At 34.9% G+C, this 19,318-nt stretch overlaps 2 protein-coding genes across 10 annotated transcripts; one reads left to right on the plus strand and one right to left on the minus strand.

Annotated features, from left to right (window-relative positions):
• Window positions 1–78: 78 nt before the first annotated feature.
• LOC107492499 (uncharacterized) lies at window positions 79–3,910 on the minus strand. 8 transcript variants are annotated; one of them, XR_008010622.1, is made up of 14 exons: window positions 3,748–3,910; window positions 3,614–3,644; window positions 3,434–3,522; window positions 3,286–3,325; window positions 3,143–3,192; window positions 2,942–3,064; window positions 2,635–2,800; window positions 1,796–2,067; window positions 1,575–1,712; window positions 1,360–1,493; window positions 1,163–1,260; window positions 874–978; window positions 527–633; window positions 79–312 (listed from the first exon to the last, which is right to left on the minus strand). XR_008010622.1 is itself a non-coding variant. In XM_052263238.1 (14 exons), the coding sequence occupies exons 1-14, from the start codon at window positions 3,769–3,771 to the stop codon at window positions 252–254; spliced, it is 1,425 nt and encodes a 474-aa protein (XP_052119198.1). In that variant the 5' UTR covers window positions 3,772–3,910; the 3' UTR covers window positions 79–251. The 8 variants fall into 8 exon arrangements, 3 of the variants coding, with proteins under 3 accessions (XP_052119198.1, XP_052119200.1, XP_052119199.1); XM_052263238.1 differs by having other exon boundaries at window positions 887–978; XM_052263240.1 differs by having other exon boundaries at window positions 887–978; window positions 2,942–3,054; window positions 3,614–3,890.
• A 10,730-nt stretch (window positions 3,911–14,640) lies between these two features.
• On the plus strand, window positions 14,641–18,116 carry LOC107492501 (wee1-like protein kinase). Of its 2 annotated transcripts, none has more exons than XM_052262781.1 (11): window positions 14,641–14,766; window positions 14,879–15,216; window positions 15,317–15,374; window positions 15,463–15,529; window positions 15,987–16,253; window positions 16,392–16,459; window positions 16,580–16,689; window positions 16,765–16,805; window positions 16,899–17,047; window positions 17,154–17,507; window positions 17,805–18,116. In XM_052262781.1, exons 1-11 carry the CDS (start codon window positions 14,734–14,736, stop codon window positions 17,898–17,900), a joined length of 1,581 nt encoding a protein of 526 aa, XP_052118741.1. In that variant the 5' UTR covers window positions 14,641–14,733; the 3' UTR covers window positions 17,901–18,116. The 2 variants fall into 2 exon arrangements, with proteins under 2 accessions (XP_052118741.1, XP_015969021.1); XM_016113535.3 differs by having other exon boundaries at window positions 14,684–14,773.
• The last annotated feature ends 1,202 nt before the right edge of the window (window positions 18,117–19,318 follow it).

Raw genomic sequence — 19,318 nt, forward strand, 5'->3', positions numbered from 1 at the left:
ACTTAGTAATGTAATAGTTGATATTCATTGATTTGTCTCAAATAAATGAATGAAAGGAAGAATGTGTAGCATGTCTAGGAACACTAATAGAACAAGATTCCTTCCAAATTAGCATTTGAAAAATTTGCTAATGAATATTTCACACAGCTAGATACAACATACAAGATATTGGACAGTATTTATGTACCATAACTATAATGCAATTTGCATCAAATATATTCCATTATCACGCCAAAGAAACTGAACATGGGTTAAATTTGGGAGAAATATGTGCACAATATCATACGGTCATTTCCCACCTGAATCTCCTTCCTGTCCAAGAATGAAAACCAAGAGAGATAAGGAAAGCAAGAACATTTGCACTTCATATCAAGCTGAAGTCCCAGAAAAGTGCATATAATAAAATATTCAGGATTTCAGGATTTACCCAGTAGGCCATTAACACAATTACACAACTGACAACTATACTTGGCTCAGTTAAACAACTGTAAGTAATTCTTTTTAAAAAAAATATATACATTCTTACCATGGCGGATGAATACGGATCAAGTTCCCAACTTCAAGGTCAACATTGTCACAAACCCTTGGACTAAAGATGATGATGCTTTCTCTGTTATTTGTTGATGGAAAATGCTGCAAATGCATCAAAACACCTTCAATCAATAACTGAGTATACCTTACATGTAGCATGTGTCGCACTTCAGGAAAATCAATCTTCTCAAATTCAGAGTAGAATGTAGAGTCAAAGAACATATATGAGCTAGCATTTTATGAGAACCAAGGGTCCCCAACCCCCCAACAAAACGCAGACATCATTAGCAAAAATAAACATAATAAAACAATGACAAGCAGAAAAAGGTGAACTCATTTAACTTATGTTTTTAACCTCTGTGAACTTGCCAAATGAACAATGACAAACAGTCAGCTTTCCATCCAAGTATCTTGAAATGATTTTCACATCAAAGCAGCCAAGTTCACCTGCAAATGTTTTTTTTTTTTAGAGTATATAACCCATGCATTTATCTCTGTGTCTATGTACTGGCCCTCCCCAACAAGGGGGAGAGAGAGTAAGTAACAATGGTTTCAATATGACAGAAGTTTTTATGATGTGTTACTTAGACAATAATGAAAAAGGCAGACGGAGTAAAAGCAAAAGTTTTACTATCTGGTCTAGCTCCAGATTGTAGCTTTTTCCAAAAGTCCAAATCTCTTTCTTTCTCTGTCTGCATGACCTGCTGCAGCTTTCCAAATATTCCAGCTCTGCGCTATTCAGCAACATAACAAAGCATTATATTCATAATTAGTTCAAATTCACTTTTCTTAATTGCATGGAAATAAAAAGAAACTACCACTTCATACCTCGATGAATTATGTACACCAACATGAGTCCCTTCAGCAATAACAGATGAAGTCCCCAAAGCTTCCTGAAATCGATCTGCCATGGTCTGTGTTTTCTTTCCATAGAAAGTAATCCTCATATGTTGATTGCTCTCCTGTAAAAGATGTATAGCTAGTTATGATAAGATACTAAAATATGTAATAACTGTAACAAAACAAACTTAGCAAACACGCACCTCATTGTCACTTGATGATCCACTATCCACGAGATCAGGGGAGTCTTCGCTGTCAGCAATCATATCCGGCAGGTCGGATCTACTCCTCTTCTGAACAGTGTGCCCTATTTTTCCTCTGGTTTGACCATGTGGAAAATACTGAAACGTAGACACAGGAAAGGCCTTACAGAAATTAGATAGGCCAAAATAACAAGGGAAAGATTTTCAAAATATACACTCACTAGATGTGTTTTGTCTTGGAGATTTTCAAATAAATCAGCCATTGAGGGTAGGTTAGGTCCTGGTGCAATGGCCTCTGTTTCAGCCGGCTCAGTATCTGAACTTAATTCCACACCATCATTATCTTCAGTATGATTACTGTCCAAGGTTGCAGAAGCCCAAGGTCCATCAGCTTTCTTTTCAGGCAATCTATCAGACATTGAAGGACCCAAATTCCCACATTTGTGTGACAACGATGACATTGAAATTCTTGACTTAGCTTTGCTCCAAACACCTGCAGTGGTTATCAATTTGACAAAATACTTAACTTTCAAAGCTTGAAGTAAATGTTTATGCACTGGAAAAGGGTACTTTTTGGAATTTTTCTAATAATATTAGGAATTTTCCCAACAGCAAAGGGAGGAAAAACGATAACCCAAAAACTGATATGTAGCAAAATTATTGTTGGGAAAAGCAGTAGACCACAGCCCATATTAGTAACACTTCAGATTTTGATCAATTATTTCTTCGTCTAAATGTTTGAAACACAATTGCCTCATCAATTACTACTAGGAGAATAGACCCAAAATTCAACTTCAATAAGAAAGACTTTACTCCATTTCTGTGAGGAAATTATTTTACTAATCATCATATGCAACCGTATAGCACGAACCCTATAAATAAATACCGAATTATTTTGGCTGCAACAGCTGCAATCAGCATTGGGATGACACAAGATTCCAAAGAAATCTAAAAAGCACATCAGCTCAACAAAATACTTCTCTAACAACAATTTTCAGATTCCTTAGGAAATTGCCGTTAACTATAATGGAGAAACTTCTATTTACTTCCGAGTAGGTACCAGATCGGTTTGCTCTGGAGGTGGAAGCGTGTAATGCTGAGCATGAAGAACTTTCTTTGGAAGGTAATAATGCTTCAGATCTTTCATTAGAAACTCGAACTTGTTTGTGTCTGACGAATCGAGGACCATACTTGCGAAGCTCTCTAATCGACAGGACAGTGTTACCCTTTATAGTAAAAATAAAAGATGATATTGATTACTAGTAGAGGATAATTAACAACAAAAGTACACAGCTGGAAAAATTAACAAAACAAATGGCTATAAGATCACAAACAAAATGTTCTTCTGTATTAACTTCAACAAGTACCTCATCCTGAATTACTTCTTCATCACTTGAATTGGCAGCTACCTCCCCCAATATGCTACTGCTGTCACCCTCGTTGAATTCGGGCATTTCAACCTCATCTTCAGGAGGTGTATCTGTTGGTTCCTGATCACAACAATATTAGTTTCACATAACAAATAATCGAAAAAGTAATGGAATCTCCAAAAATTTATCAAGACATGCCTTAATTGACAAACTGCTGCTTGTCCCAGCCAAATTTTGATTCGAGATTCCTGTGACAACTAATAATAATTAAAACTCACACAAATACTAATTATTAATAGTCAAACATAATGCAATATCAACAATTAAGATAACCGAGGCACCTTTTAGAAAATCCAACCGCACTGGAAGAGGCAGTTCTTCCTATCATCATAAAAATAAACAAATAAATAGTAAATAGTTTGTATATTTCGAAATAGACATGAGAGATTGAGAGTGAATAAGGGAGAGTGTGGGGATTAACGAGTGAACCTTGCTGGAGGCAGCGGCAGAGGCTTTTAAGGCTTTTATCGAAACGACGTCGTTTGGACAAGCGTCGTCTGGCTCATCTACGTCGTCATCTGCGAATTAAGGAAGAAGAAAGTGATTCGCAATTTTATTCTAATAATAATAATAAAGCACGGATTCGTGATTGCAGAAGCTACTAGTTACCGGAAATGCTTTGATCTGAGTCGTGATTGTGCTGTAAAATGAATGAATTTGTTCTAAGCAAGTAAGCATTAAGCTGAACCTAGTTAAGTGAATTGGAAAAGAATATGCAAGGAATGTTTTGAGAGGGAAATTACACGGAGTATATTTTGGCGCCACATTTGAGCTGCGAGCTGAAACAGCTTTCCGAAGATGGTGTTTGTTTCAGTTTCAGACCCAGTAAATCAATTAAGGAAGATGGAGGTTTCAATGGCAATACCACATGTCTGCTAGCATATTTTGGCAAAAATCCTATTTCTATTTTCTTCACCGATTTCGTCACTAATATTGGTCCTGTATATTTGTTTAAATACAATATTATTTAACTCATTTTTAATATAAAATTTATATTTTATATTAATAACTGATTTTATTATATACATGATATAGTTGATATTTTGGACGAATTTAAATATCTCACATTTTAAAATGTGAAATATAATTTTTATATTTTTAAATAATTAAATATTTATTTATCATAAATTAAAAAATTTAGGAATTTATCTTTTTAAGTTTTATTATTATTATGAAAGAAAAATAAAACTTTAAAAATAAAAAAATAAAGATCAAATTTTAATTAGGATACTTATCAAATTTTTAATTTCAAGAAATATGGTTAGGTCTCTTTTTTTGGTCATTTTTTATTATTCTTTTTATAATTTTAAAAGTTATTTTTCTAATATTTGTGTTGTCAAGGATTTTCGACCTTTCTTTCTTAACGAGAATGATGAAGTCCTTTTTTTTTGTATTGGGAAGAGCATACTGTAGTTGTTAAATATAATTTGGACGATTTAGATGAAGTTGATGAGAGTGTAATCACCTTGTTCTAAGAGTGTTGGGGCCGAGCTATTAATTTGAACACCAAAAAATTTCTAAGATATCCAGGCCAACTTCAATCTGAGCTAGGTAGTAGGGGTGTGTATGCCCCGACCCGGCCAGAAGATCCAACCCGACCCTGAACACTTTAGGGGTTGATTTGGTGTGACTTTACCGGGGTTTAGGGCCGGGTAAAGGTCTCAGAAATAGACCCGGTCATTATTTCGGGTCGGGTCCGGGCCAACGCTCGAGCCATCCGAACTCGATCCGGTAGCCCGGTCATCATACACAATTAATATTTTGTGTTATTAGTGGCGGATGATGGCTATTCTTATGTGGAATTTAAATACTGTAAACCTTAATATTTTGTGTTATTAGTCATTATAAGACTATAAGTTAATGTTTTATATTTAAAATACATAAGACTTTTGGCTAATACATAATATTGTGTTATTTGTATTGATTTAAATATTTGGTGTTATTAGACAAAATTAGTATTGATTATGGTTATGCTTTAATTTTAGAGAATGGTTGGTTCTTGTTATATTTTTCTAAGTGAATTTTACTATGTCAAATAATGGTTGGAGTCTTGGAAATTTGGATATTTTCACATGCTAGCTTACAAGAAGGCATCAAGGTAATGTCATGTTAACGGTCCAGTTTTTACCCGGTATAATCGTAGTCCGAAAGTGTATAGGTTTCATCAGATCTAGGGCCGATTTTGGGTTTAACAAATAGGTCCGGTATATATTTCGGACCGGGTCTGAGTCACATCAAACCCGGTTTCACCCGCCCCATGAAAAGATGGCTCTCAAGTCGGCCGCTATGAAAACTCTTCTTCTGCCAAGAAGAATATTGTTGCACGAAACATACAGCTAAAAGAGGTTAGTGGATCTGGTGACCTTCCCTCCCCCTCCTAGTCGGACTCGGGCGCCTCAGCCTCTATAAAAATTGTTTCTGACCCTACTCTTCCTCCTTCCAATTCTGGTAATCAAATAATTTCTCTTTCACCTCTCAATCTCGAGCCAAAACCTAAAAAATGCAAGACTGCTGAATCAGCAGGCATTTATGAATAGGATTTTGATGCGGTGGCGTTTTGCAAAAAATACATCTTTTCACATAGTTTTATCAATATGGATGATGTTTCTGTAAAACACCATCTTCAAATCTTAGCTCGGGGTAGAATTAGGACGCGAGAGTGTGTTATGCTTTGTTAAAGCAACTTGAGGAGATTCCCCTATGTGCTACCCAGTGTTCTCTGCTCGACTTGAAGGTTGAGGTGGCATATTTGAGGGAATCCAAATTGGAGTTGGCGAAGGAGAATGAAATTCTGATATCTGACCTCTCCAAAGTTCGGGAGAAGGTAAAGCAATCTGAGGTTGCCTGTATCATGGTGGATGGCCTAAAAAAGAAGGCTGAAAAGCGCTATACCAGGGTCTTCGGGGAGAAACTTGATTTGGTGGATGAGGTCGCTAAGTCAAGGGAGAAATATGCGGATCTGAAGAAAACTATAGTTCAAGAAACAGACGACATAGGTGAGAATCTGAAGGCTCAATTCTGAATTGTAGCTCTCAAGGTGGATCTCTCTCTTATTAGCCCCGATAATATTGTAGTTGACGGGAAGATTGTCCCGTGCCTGAAGACAATGAAGAAACTCCCATGCCCGACCCGAACCCATGAGAAGTCTGAGTTGACGGAACCTCTCCACACTTTTTCGACCCGATTGGAAGATGAGCCCATCCTTTCTCAGCCTGAAACTCTTTCGATCTCCTCTATGCGGTCCGAAAATGCTTCTAACATGACTTCGAATGAGCAGATTCCTCCTCTTTGGTTTTTATTTTTTAAGTATTTGGATGACCCAACATGTGGGTCTTTTAATGAACAACTTTAATCTTGCTGTTTAAAAAACCTTTCTCCACTATTTTAATGGTGGCTTTTGCATGAATAATTGCTTCATTAATTATCCTTTATTAGTTGGTATAGTTGTTAGTTTTTTGTGACTCAAGTAGAAATTTTCATTAAGTCACTTTGATAACTTTTGGTGCTATTTTTGCTAAGTTGAAAAAGATGTCGGCAGAGTAAGTTGGTTATTTTGGTCCTTTTTCATGTAAATATTGTTTTTCCTTGGTTTTTTTAACTCAAACTTTAAGTAATTGGGCTTACTAAGTTACTTTTTCATTTCGTTTTAGACCCAACTCTTTTAAGATCAGACTCCAAACTGCTTACATAACTTGTTACACTATTTTGTTCCAGTCGCTTTATCTTGCCGATCACCTAAGTCGGGCAATAATTTTCGTGGGTTTTTGAGTTTAAATTAATGCATTTTAATGGGAAAATCAATAGGAAAAATGAATTATCATTAAGAAAAAATTATTTACATAAGTTTTCTTGATACTAAGGATTTTTATTACCCTTAGCACTCGCTATAGTGCCTCATTAAAATCTCCTTCAGAAAAATCCTTCTCGAAAAAAAAAACCATAAAGTTAGAAAAAAGAGTACTTTAGGGAGCAAGGTACACTTTCTAACTATAGTATCTCTTTAAGTTACATGCGTGCCACGGCCTCGAGAGCTCATTCCCCTTTAGGTCGGGCACTTTAAGTTACATCTAAGGAATCATGAATGCTGATAATTACGCGGAATTTTATTCCAATTCAGTAATGGTAAAATTTAGTGTAGAGTAATGACAAGGGTTTATCTTTTAATTGCTAATTGGTTAGGTAGCGATCAAGGTTTTGATCAAATTCTGAATACGAGAGAGTTTTCTGAAGTATTCCATGAAGATGTACCAGAATTTCTATCGTAAAAAGAGATGAAACTTGTAATAAACTTAGTGCCAAGAGATGGACCAGTTTTAATTGCATCGTATAAGTTAACACCGTTAGAATCAGCAGAACTTAGGATTTAGTTGAAGGAGGGTGCTAGAAGAGAAATCTGTTCGGCCAAGTATTTCCCTGTGGTGAGTACCGGTTATGTTAGATCTTCGCGACTCGATCTAGCCTTTCTTTTGTAACCTACATTAAAATTCTATCCCAGAGTTCTTCTTAAATGATTCTAGTATCTTTCTAATTTTATTCCTTACGCGCCTGAATCTTATCCCTTTTGAGATAAGCTTGAGCTTGTTTTGGAAAAATCAAATGATACTTGAGTCTTGGGAACTTGGTGAGAGTTGAACGCTCTCTTTTCCAACCTTGTGTTCTTTAAAAATCAGCTGAGACCACTTTATTGCTGCTTTGATTAAAGTTGTCGGAAAAGCCTTACAACGAATTGCATCAGATGCATCGACAAGGTACATCCGGCTTTTGAAATTGCTGAAATAATGTCTTGGGTTGGTTGTGCCATCATAGAGGTCTATGTCGGGACTTTTGAAATTTCTAAGAACTCTAGCCCGTATAATCTTTTTTATGAAGGGATTTTTTCCTCGAAAAGGGTTAAGTACTTTTTTCATCCCTAACTTTTTGAGTCAAAATCAAAATCGTCTCCGGTTTTTTTTATTAATATCTTCCTCATTGTTACAAAAAGTTATTAAAAAGCATAATTTCCTTAAGTATTGGATCAAAATACTCACCATCATCATCTTTTCCCCACCACCTCCACTACCACATACATTGCCAGCGAGAAGAAGAAGAGGAAGAAGAAGGCATCGCTGGCGAGAAAAGGCGTAGTGGCAACCCAGCAACAACAACCTCTCCCTCCCTTTGTAACACCTCTCTCTCTCTCTCTCCTCGATGAACCAGCGGTGACCCAATGGTAGCAGCGGCGACCTTGCAGTAGCATCCCCTCCTCCTTCCATTCTTTCTCTCTCTCCCTCTCTCTCCGATCTAGTGACAATAGTGACTCAGTGGCAGCGACAACCCAACAGCAGCAGCCCCTTTCTTTGTTTGCATCACATCTCTCTCTCTCTCTCTCTCTCTCTCTCTCTCTCTGATGAACTAGCGGCAACAGTGGATTAAGCTATAGTAATGTAGGTGGTAGTGGAAGTGGTAGAGGTAAGGTGAACAATGGAACAAAGAAAGTGGAGGGAGAATGATGATGAAGAAAGGTATTTTGGTATAAGAATTAAGAAAATAATAATTTTATAACATTTTGTAACGTTGAGGATAATATTAATAAGAAAAAAGAATAAAGAACAGTTCTAATTTAGACCCAACCCGTTAGTAAATGAAAAAAGTACTTGATGTTATAAAATAAATAAGGAAGAGGTAATAAAATAAAATATAAATAGAAAAACACTAATATAAGTATTTACCAATACTGTTATACTACTATAAAGATAATAATATATTAATATTATATTAGTAGTATATGAAGAGAAAAAGTAAAGAATTGCTTTGTAGTGTAAGAAAGAGAGAAAGAGTATTTATTTTATTATTGCTTGTTGCTGTGTGTTGTACGTAAGGCTATGAAGCCTTATTTATAGCTGTATAAGATTAACTTTTTCAAGCTTTGGAAAGGATGGCACCTTCTACATTAAAAGTTTGTATTATCCAAGCACATTTTAATTGGATAAAGGGTTGGTGGTCATCCATTGTAACACTCCCCTTGGATGACCATTATGAATATGCCTCATTAAAACCTTACTAAAGAAAACCCAATGGGAAAAACTTTAGTGAAGGAAAAAGAGTACAATATTCTTTGTGATGGAGACTACCTCATTAAAAACCTTGTCAAAAAAAAAAAACCAATAGAAAAAAAACCTGACTAAGAAAAAAAAGTACAGTCTCCTCCTCTTTTCGACATCATTTAATATCTCGAAATCGGCGCATCCCAATCTCATGCACGAATCTTTCAAAGGAGGATTTTGGGAGTGACTTTGTAAATAAATCTGTCAGATTATCACTTGAACGGATCTGTTGGATATCAATTGTCCCTTGATTTTGAAGATCGTGAGTGAAGAAGAATTTGGGAGAAATATACTTTGTTCTATTACCTTTGATGTATCCGCCTTTAAGTTTAGCAATGCATGTTGTATTATCTTCAAACAGGACAGTTGGAGCTATCTTATGATCAATCAATTCACATGATGACAGAATATATTGAATCAGGCTCCTCAGCCAAAAACATTCGTGACTAGCTTCATGAATCACTAGTATTTCAGCATGATTAGAGGAGGTTGTTGCTATCGTCTGTTTCGTGGACCTCCATGATATAGCTGTACCACCATATATGAACAGGAATCCTGTTTTAGATCTCTCTTTATGTGGATCAGACAAGTATCCAGCATCTGCATAGCCAACTAGTTATGACTTGGATCCATAGGGATAAACACAGTCCCATATCAACGGTTCCATGAAGATATCGAAAGATTTGTTTGATTCCACTCCAATGTCTTCGGATTGGAGAGGAACTATATCTTGCTAGTAAATTCATAGCAAATGATATATCGGGTCGTGTATTATTAGCAAGATATACATTAGCACTCAAATGGCACTAAGATATGGTACTTCAGACCAAGGATATCTTCATTTTCTTCTTTAGGACATAATTGATCATTTTCCACATCCAAAGATCTTACGATCATTGGGGTACTTAATGGATGTGACTTATCCATATAAAATCTCTTCAAGATCTTCTCTGTGTATGTTATTTGATGAATAAAGATCCCATTTTTTATATGCTCGATCTGCAGGTTGAAACAAAACTTAGTCCTTCCAAGATCTTTCACCTCAAACTCTTCTTTTAGAGTTTTTATAATCATTGGAATCTCTTCAGAAGTTCCAATGATATTTAAATCATCAACGTACACAGCAATTATAATGAATTCAGATGCAGATTTCTTTATGAAAACATATGGACATATATCATCATTCTTGAATCCATTTTTGGCCAGATACTCAGTAAGACAATTATACCACATTCATTCAGATTGATTCAGACCATGTAAAGATCTTTGTATTTGGCTAAGTATAACCCTTGCGAATATTCATTGGATGGTTTAGACATCTTTAGTCCTTCAGGGACTTTTATATAGATATCCCGATCTAATGAGCTGTATAAATAGGTTGTTACCACATCTATTAAGTGCATATGCAGTTTATGATATGCATATAAACTGACCGAATAACGCAATGTTATCGCATTCACTACAGAGAAATACGTTTCTTCATAATCTATATCGGGCTTTTGTGAAAAACCTTGTGCCACAAGTCGGGCTTTATAGCGCACAACTTCATTTTTCTCATTTTGTTTTCTCACAAATACCCACCGGTATCCAACAAGTTTTACATCTTCTGGTGTACGGACTACAGGTCCAAAGACTTCACGTTTTGCAAGTGAGTCTAACTCAACCTTCATGGCTTCTTTCTGTTTTGGCCAATCATTTCTTTATCGACATTCTTCGACTGATCTTGGCTCAAGATCCTTACTTTCATGCATGATATTTAATGCCACATTATATGAAAATATTTCATTGACAATTGTCTTATATCGGTCCCATTTCACTCCTGTAATGACATAATTTATCGAGATCTCGTCATTCTCACAATTTTCAGGTACCTGAATGTCTTCTGGTCGTTAAAATTATATCAGAATTTTGGACAAATGCAGGTGTCTTTACTATGTCTTTTTCAATAGGAATTGTATTTACCTCTTTTTTTTTAGGATTTTTGTCTTTGGAACCGACAGGCCTGCCACGCTTCTGGCATGAATTTGCTTCAGTGGCTACTTGTCCTACTGGAACATCAATTCGAATTCGGACATTTTCTGCTGGTATATAAGATTTGGTTATCCTCTTTGTATTAAAAAAATGCATCAGGCAATTCATTTGCTATTCTTTGCAAATGTATAATATTTTGAACTTTTAGTTCATATTGCCCTGATTGAGGATCTAAATGCATCAACGATGATGCATTCCAATTAAGTTCCTTTTCAGGAAGCTTATTCTCTCCCCTAATGTTGGAAATTTTGATTCATCAAAATGGCAATCCGCAAACCAGGCTTTAAATGCATCTCCAGTTTGTATTTCAAGATACCTCACTATAGAGGGAGAATCATATCCAACATATATCCCCAATTTTCTTTGGGGTCCCATTTTGGTGCGATTAGGTGGTGTAATAGGAACATATATCGCACATCCGAATATTCTTAAATGGGAAATATTTAGCTGCTGGCCAAAAGCTAATTACATAGGAGAGAACTGATGGTAACTCGTTGGCCTCAAACGAATAAGTGATGCGGCATGTAAAATAGCATGCCCCCAAATCGAGGTTGGGATATTTGTTCTCATAAGTAAGGGTCTAGCAATTAATTAGAGGCGTTTAATAAGTAATTCTGCTAACCCATTTTGTGTGTGAATATAAGCTACTGGATGTTCAACACTTATTCCATTAGCCATACAATAAGCATCAAAAGTTTGGGAAATAAAATCACCAGCATTATCAAGACGAATTACTTTGATTGGATTTTCTAGAAATTGTGCTTTTAATCGAATAATTTGAGCCAGTAATCTTACAAACACCAAGTTGCGATAAGATAATAAGCACACATGTGACCATCTCGAAGATGCGTCTATTAGGACCATAAAATATCTAAAAGATCCACATGGTGGATGAATAGGTCCACATATATCACCTTGAATCTTTTCTAGAAATTCAGGGGACTCAAATCCAATCTTTATTAGTGATGGCCTTAAAATTAACTTCCCTTGAGAACATGCAGCACAACCAAATTCACTAGATTTAAGAATCTTCTGGTACTTTAGTGAATGTCCATGAGAGTTTTCAATAATTCTCCTCATCATGGTTATTCCCGAATGACCCAATCTATCATGCCAAGTTATGAATTTATTTGGGTTAGTAAACTTCTGGTTTATAATGACATGTGATTCAATTGTACTAATCTTGGTATAATACAACCCAGATGAAAGTGATGGTAACTTTTCTAATATAGCTTTTTTATTTAAATCATGAGTTGTGATACATAAATACTCATGATTTTTCTCATTCATTGTTTCAATATGATATCCATTTCGACGAATATCTTTGAAACTCAATAAGTTCCTTAGAGACTTGGTAGACAATAGTGCATTATTTATTATAAATTTTGTTCCTCCACGAAACAAAATTATAGCTCTTATGGAGCCTTCAATCACATTGCCTGAGCCAATAATAGTATTAACACATTCTTCTTTTGGCACAAGATGGGTAAAATATATATCACTTTTGAGAATGGTGTGCGAACTTGCACTATCCGCAAAGCATACATCTTCATTATATATCCTTGTCATTTTTTTCAAAGACAAATAATAATAATAAAATGAGTAGTATGCATAGTTAACTCTTACAACTTGATTGAAATTGTTTTTTCTAAGAAGCACTATACATAAAAATAATGTCATATACTAAAATTTTATTTTAAAACTTGACACATTTAATGATTTCAAAATTCATGAACATTAATATTTCATTATTTATATACATTATATTTAAAACTTACATAGAATATAAAACTTAACAATAAGTTTCATACATTATTTATTTATATGAATAATTAACAATCTCACATATTAAACTATTCCATCATTGATCAAATGACCAATATTTTCTTCAGGATCCTTAAAGAAATCAGATACATCATAATGAGTGGTGGAATTTTCAGCATAATTTGAAACAAAATTCGTTTCCTTTCCTTTGTCATCCTTTTTCAAGGATGCTTGATTAAGATCAACTAGGTGCCTTGGGGTACGACAGGTACGTGATCAATGACCATTTCCACCACAACGGAAGCATTTATCCTCAATTGATTTGCTTTGCCCATTGTTTCTTTCTTTATCCCAGTTATGGTGAGATCCTTTGTGAACATAATTCCTTTTCCTTCCATAATTTTTCTTGCTACTAAAACTTTGCCATTTACCTCTTCTGGGGTAATAATTTGTCGCATTTACTTCAGAAAATGGGGTGACACCAGTTGGACGCGCTTCGCGATTCTTTAAGAGCAACTAATTGTTGCGTTCAGCAACAAGAAGGCAAGAAATTAATTCAAAATATTTTTTAAATTCTTTTTCTCGATACTGCTGCTGCAGGAGCACATTCGAGGCATGGAAGATTAAGAAATTTTTCTCCAACATATCATTACCAAATATCTTTTCCCCACATAATTTCATTCGTGAGGTGATTTGAAACATTGCAGAATTATATTCTTTATGGATTTAAAATCCTGTAGACACAAGTGCGTCCATTCATATCGGGCTTGAGGAAGTATCACCGTCTTTTGATGATTATACCTTTCTTCAAGGTCTTTCTACAGATCTGCAAGATCTTTTAACGTGAGATATTCATTTTTCAATCCTTCGTCAAGATGACGACAAAGTAAAATCATAGCCTTGGCTTTATCCTTCTGAGATACATTATTTTCAGCCTTAATGGTATATCCAAGATCTATTGAATCCTGATGGATTTCAGCATCTAATATCCATGATAAATAATTATTTCCAGATATATCAAGAGCATTGAATTTAAGATGAGAGAGTTTCAACATAATGAAAATTTGTTACCTGAGTCTTCCTAAAAATTTGATCAGAGTCTCATGCTGATAACGTGTTATAAAATAAATAAGGAAGAGGTAATAAAATAAAGTATAAATAGAAAACACTAATATGAGTATTTACTAATACTATTATATTACTATAAAGATAATATAATATATTAATATTATATTAGTAGTATATGAAGTGAGAAAGAGAAAGAGTATTTATTTTATTATTGCTTGTTGTTGTGTGTTGTTCGTAAGGCTATGAAGCCTTATTTATAACTGTACAAGATTAGCCTTTTCAAGTTTTGAAAAGGATGACACCGTCTATATTAAAAATTTGTATTTTCCAAACACTTTTTAATTAGATAAAGGGTTGGTCATCAACCATACTATAACACTTGACTCCTATTATAAACTATGTTTAGAAAATTTTTTATTATTCTAAAATTATTTGATATATATTTTTTAATTTAAAATATAAAAAACAAATGTTCCCAAACCAAAAATGGGAGCTGCCACAGGGCATACGCGCAGTGCTCACTCATTTTCCAATAAAAGCACTGTTATCAGGCACTACTCACCACTCATCACTCACCACCCACCACCACTTCTCTCAGTTCTGTCAGTCACCTCGCCGGTCCCACAAAATGAGGATGCAGCAGCTTACTCAGCACGCAGCACAACGTGTGCACTCTAAACGACGCAACCCTCCCACCACAATCACGATCCTGCCGTCCAACAAATCCAAATACCCAAATGAAAGCAACTGAACGGCCATGATCAAATCCTCAGTAATCCAAAAATGGACATGCCCACACCTAAACCTACCGCCAATGTAAAAAGTAACCCGCGCGAATTTGAAAAACACTCGGCTTTTCTCCAATTTCCACTTTTTTATTTAATGGCTAATTAAAAAAAAAATTAATTGTTTATTAATACATTGACAGTATCAGATCATCGCAGCACAACTCATTCGATTCGATTTCATTGGGTTTTGGTGGATGATGACGAAGAGGAAAAGCCAGAGGATTGGGAAGAAGGAGAGGAGCAAGTTCACGATGAAGAAGGGTACTCTTTCAACCACTTCCCATCTTCAGCTTCAGCTAGGTCAAGTTTCTCTCTTTCCACTCCTTCATCCTCCATCTTCTTCTTCTGCTTCCGCTCCTTCTTCCCGCTTCCAGAGCCTTCTAGATGCTGAATCTCACCGCCCAAACCCTCCCGCGGTCAACGATAACAACAACGCCTCCGACGACAGAGACTGTATTCTTAGCCAGGACTTCTTTTGGTGAGCTCCTCCGAAACGTTTCTCCCTTTTCGGTTATATCGGTTCACATTTTTCGCTATCAAACAACTCTTTTCTTTGTTATTTTGTTTTGTGGAGGCAGCACTCCGGATTATATTACGCCGGATAATCAGAATTTCAACGGCTTGGATTTCAATATGGTAATGATGATGATTGATTATTGGTTTAGATTTAGCTTTCAAATATAACTGAAAAATTAAGCCCTTTTTTGTCGTTTGTGGTCTGCAGGAGAATACCCCTTGCCCTAAATCACCGGAGAAGCTCAACACTACAAAAAGCAAGAGGTGCCGATTGGGTAAGACTATTTTACCATGCTCTTCCTTTAATACAATCACTTTGAGTCCATTGCATGTTTGAAACTTTGAATTTGTAGTTCCATGATCATTGTGTGGAGGTTATTAATTAGTAGTGCTGTGATATGAATAGATAGCTCGCATTACTCGTATTAATTGCTTATGTTATGCGACACGTGTGTGTGTAATTTGTCTATGCTTTTTTCGTTGGAACGGATATAAATGTGATCCAAGTAGTTTCAGTATTGGGAACTCTGTAATAGTCGTTAGTTTTCTTTCAAATTTATGGAATTAGGATGGAAAGTGGACATTTCATTGAGATTAAAGTTTTAAGTGCCATTTTGATACATATAACATAAGCATAGTTACTTAACATTGAAATGATTATTCTATTTGCTTCATGTTTGTCGATCACCCAAGTTTAGTAACTATTTTGGTTGATGTGTCTCTTCGTCATAGATGCTATCTCAGTTAATCCTCTCAGCCCAAACTTTTCTGGTGACCATCAACAAGTTGTTGAACTTGGAAAGGACTCTGTTGGGGAGGAAGTAGCTGCTGAGAAAACAGTAGCAGCTGATAAACCAAAGGCCCAAAATTATGTGTCACATTCTGCAGTTGCATTGCGCTGCAGGGTTATGCCTCCTCCCTGCATCCAGAATCCATATTTGAAAGATGTTTCACAAAAGGAGACAGACCCCTTTGGAAACCAAAGGATAAAATGTGCAGGTATAGTTTGGGTCAGTTCATTCACTGGTAATTTTACGTTATTTCTGTAGAGTTGTTGCAAAACACACATTATTGTACAGTTGAGGCTTTTAATCACACCCATTGTAATTTTTTAACTGCATAATGTTATAATTGCAGGTCTCTTCCCTGGAATAACTGGTGATGATGGTCTTTCACGCTATCGCACTGATTTTCATGAGATTGAGGTATACCATTATGTTTAACTTAATTTGTAACTATCATAGGTTGTTTTGGATTGGTATTATGTTCCAATGCTTGTTGCCCTTCAACGTAGGTGATTATATTTTTAACTTTTCTTTTTTCAGCAAATTGGTAGAGGGCACTTTAGTAGTGTTTTCAAAGTATTAAAACGAATAGATGGGTGCCTTTATGCTGTGAAACGCAGTGCCAGACAGTTACGACTGGAAACAGAAAGGTAGAATCTTTACGCTTCTGGGTGGTTCTTTGATAGGATTTTAGTCACTTGCACATTGATTTTTTCACAATGCAGGAGAAAAGCTTTGATGGAAGTTCAAGCATTGGCTGCATTAGGTCTGTATATATTACATTTTTAACTCTCTTGTTTTATATAATGGCTTTTATACTATGTTCTGCTGAATCTTATTTTCCATCGTTCTTCTGCAGGTTCTCATGCAAACATAGTGGGATACTACTCTTCATGGTTTGAAAATGAACAGCTGTATATTCAGATGGAGCTTTGTGATCACAGCTTATCCATAAACAAATGCTCTTCATCATTTACAGAAGGACAAGTGTTAGAGGCTCTATATCAGGTGAATTTTCTTTTGGTGACCTTAAAGTTCACTTTGTTTTTATTTGTTGCTCCATATGTTTATATCAAATCCATATTTCTCTTAATTCCTATGCATCTTTGGATAGATTGCCAATGCACTGCGGTTTATACACGAGAAGGGAATAGCTCATTTAGATGTCAAGCCTGATAATATTTATGTCAAAAATGGTGTATATAAACTTGGTGATTTTGGATGTGCAACTCTCCTTGACAATAGCCTCCTGGTTGAGGAGGGAGATGCACGTTATATGCCTCAGGAAATCCTCAATGATAATTATGATCACCTTGACAAAGTTGATATCTTTTCTTTGGGAGCTTCTGTGTACGAGTTCATTCGGCGATTGCCTTTGCCAGAATCAGGATGCCAATTTTTTAATCTTAAAGAGGGAAAGCTACCACTTTTGCCTGGCCACTCATTGCAATTCCAAAACTTGCTCAAGGTTCTGTACATTCCCTCATCTTAAATCTGAAGGAACATTTTGTTTTCAGTTTTTATCTGTCCAGTTTTGATCCATTTCTAAAGAATTCTGCCGATGCTTGCACCATTGCACCAAGGTCTCAAAAGTTTTTCTAACTATAAAATATTAGCAATTTTTTTGTGATAAGTACTGCTTGTACTAATGTTTGATGTTTATTGTTGAGTAATCCAATTTAAATTAAGTAGTCCTGATGTATATTTTGCTTGCTTTGGTATATTAACATTGTTTTTCTTTTTCTTGGTGATTAATGTATTTTAGGCCATGATGGACCCTGATCCAGTTAAGCGTCCTTCTGCTCGGGAGTTGATAGAGAATCCAATTTTCGACAAGGTCATTAGAACAGCCAAAATTTGATAACTCAGGGTACGTGCTTTTTGATATTTTGTTTTGGGGCTGGATTATCGTACATGCAATGCCGGTCTTCATTATATTCATGACAAAAAAGCACCACATTTTCCTCCATTGTGGTGTATTGTAAATGCAAGGTCCGAAAGGGAATTGTTGTATATTTTGTAATGAACTAAAGAATATTCAAATGGCAATTGGCAAAGAAGCCCTCTTGAATCCCAAGCTTTCGTTAACGTCCAAAACCGAAGATACGTTGCCCCATAAGGTAATAAGGTATAAGATAAGCTCTTGATAGCTGATTGTATTATGTTTGAAGAGTAATGGCTACGGTTTTTGACTGTGTATAAGGTAGAAATAAGTAGATAAATAGTAGTTAATTACAATTTTTCTTTAAAGAAAATGACTATAAAATGATGATATTATTTTTTTTTATAAAAGATTAAAATCATAAAACATTCTAATCAGCTTTGAGTTCTAGTAAATAATGATAGAACCACTTAGATAAAGATGTTTAAAATGTCTTTTTTAAAGATGTTTTTTAATAATTAAAAATTTAAAATATATAATCGATTAAATTTTGTTATTATATATATATATATTAGGAGTATTTTAGTTTTTTTTTTATAAAAGGGATATTGTAGTATTTTTTATAAAAAAATATTAATTTAGACCAGTTTAAATTTAATTTATTAATTTTTTGACTGAATTGGTTTATCTAATTTAATTTTAATAAAAATAATACAATTTAATTGATTATATATGTTAAATTTTAATTATTAAAAAATATTAAAAAAAAAAGACGTTTATGTAGTTCCCAATGATGATATCACAATAATAATGCACCCCGCTGTCTTTTCGTCAATTTTCGTCTTAGATTTCCTTGTAACTAGTAAGTTAAGGTATTAAAACTTAGATGTCCGATATATGTTAACCTTTTATTATTAAATAAGAAGCTCCCATATTAAATGTTCTTTTTACGTAATATTTGTAGATACTTCTAATTTTTTTTTTTCCTCATAAAATCCAATCACCACAAGCTTCCTGCTTGGTCACGAGACACGTTCTTTTGCGTACACATATAAGACCGAAATCTTCTTTTCTATAGTATTCGGAAATCCGTTTTTGTTTTTAACTATTTAAATTTATTTTTTATTATATTCTAAATATTATTGTGTATACATAATAGTTTTTAGTTGACAAATTTAATCACGATGGATCTATATTTTCATACTATTTGCATGCGTGACACTTTTGCCTTCACACTACATAAAGTGCATGGATATAGAAGTATAGAACTTAATATACATTTCATTTAATATTTCTTTGAATAATCATGCACGTAATACCGACCTTATACGCATGAAAATAATACTACGGAAATAATGGTAGGGATAATAATAATGAAAAGAAAATACCTATCTGGG

The sequence above is a fragment of the Arachis duranensis genome, chromosome 6 (assembly GCF_000817695.3).
Source record: "Arachis duranensis cultivar V14167 chromosome 6, aradu.V14167.gnm2.J7QH, whole genome shotgun sequence".
Lineage (NCBI taxonomy): Eukaryota > Viridiplantae > Streptophyta > Magnoliopsida > Fabales > Fabaceae > Arachis > Arachis duranensis.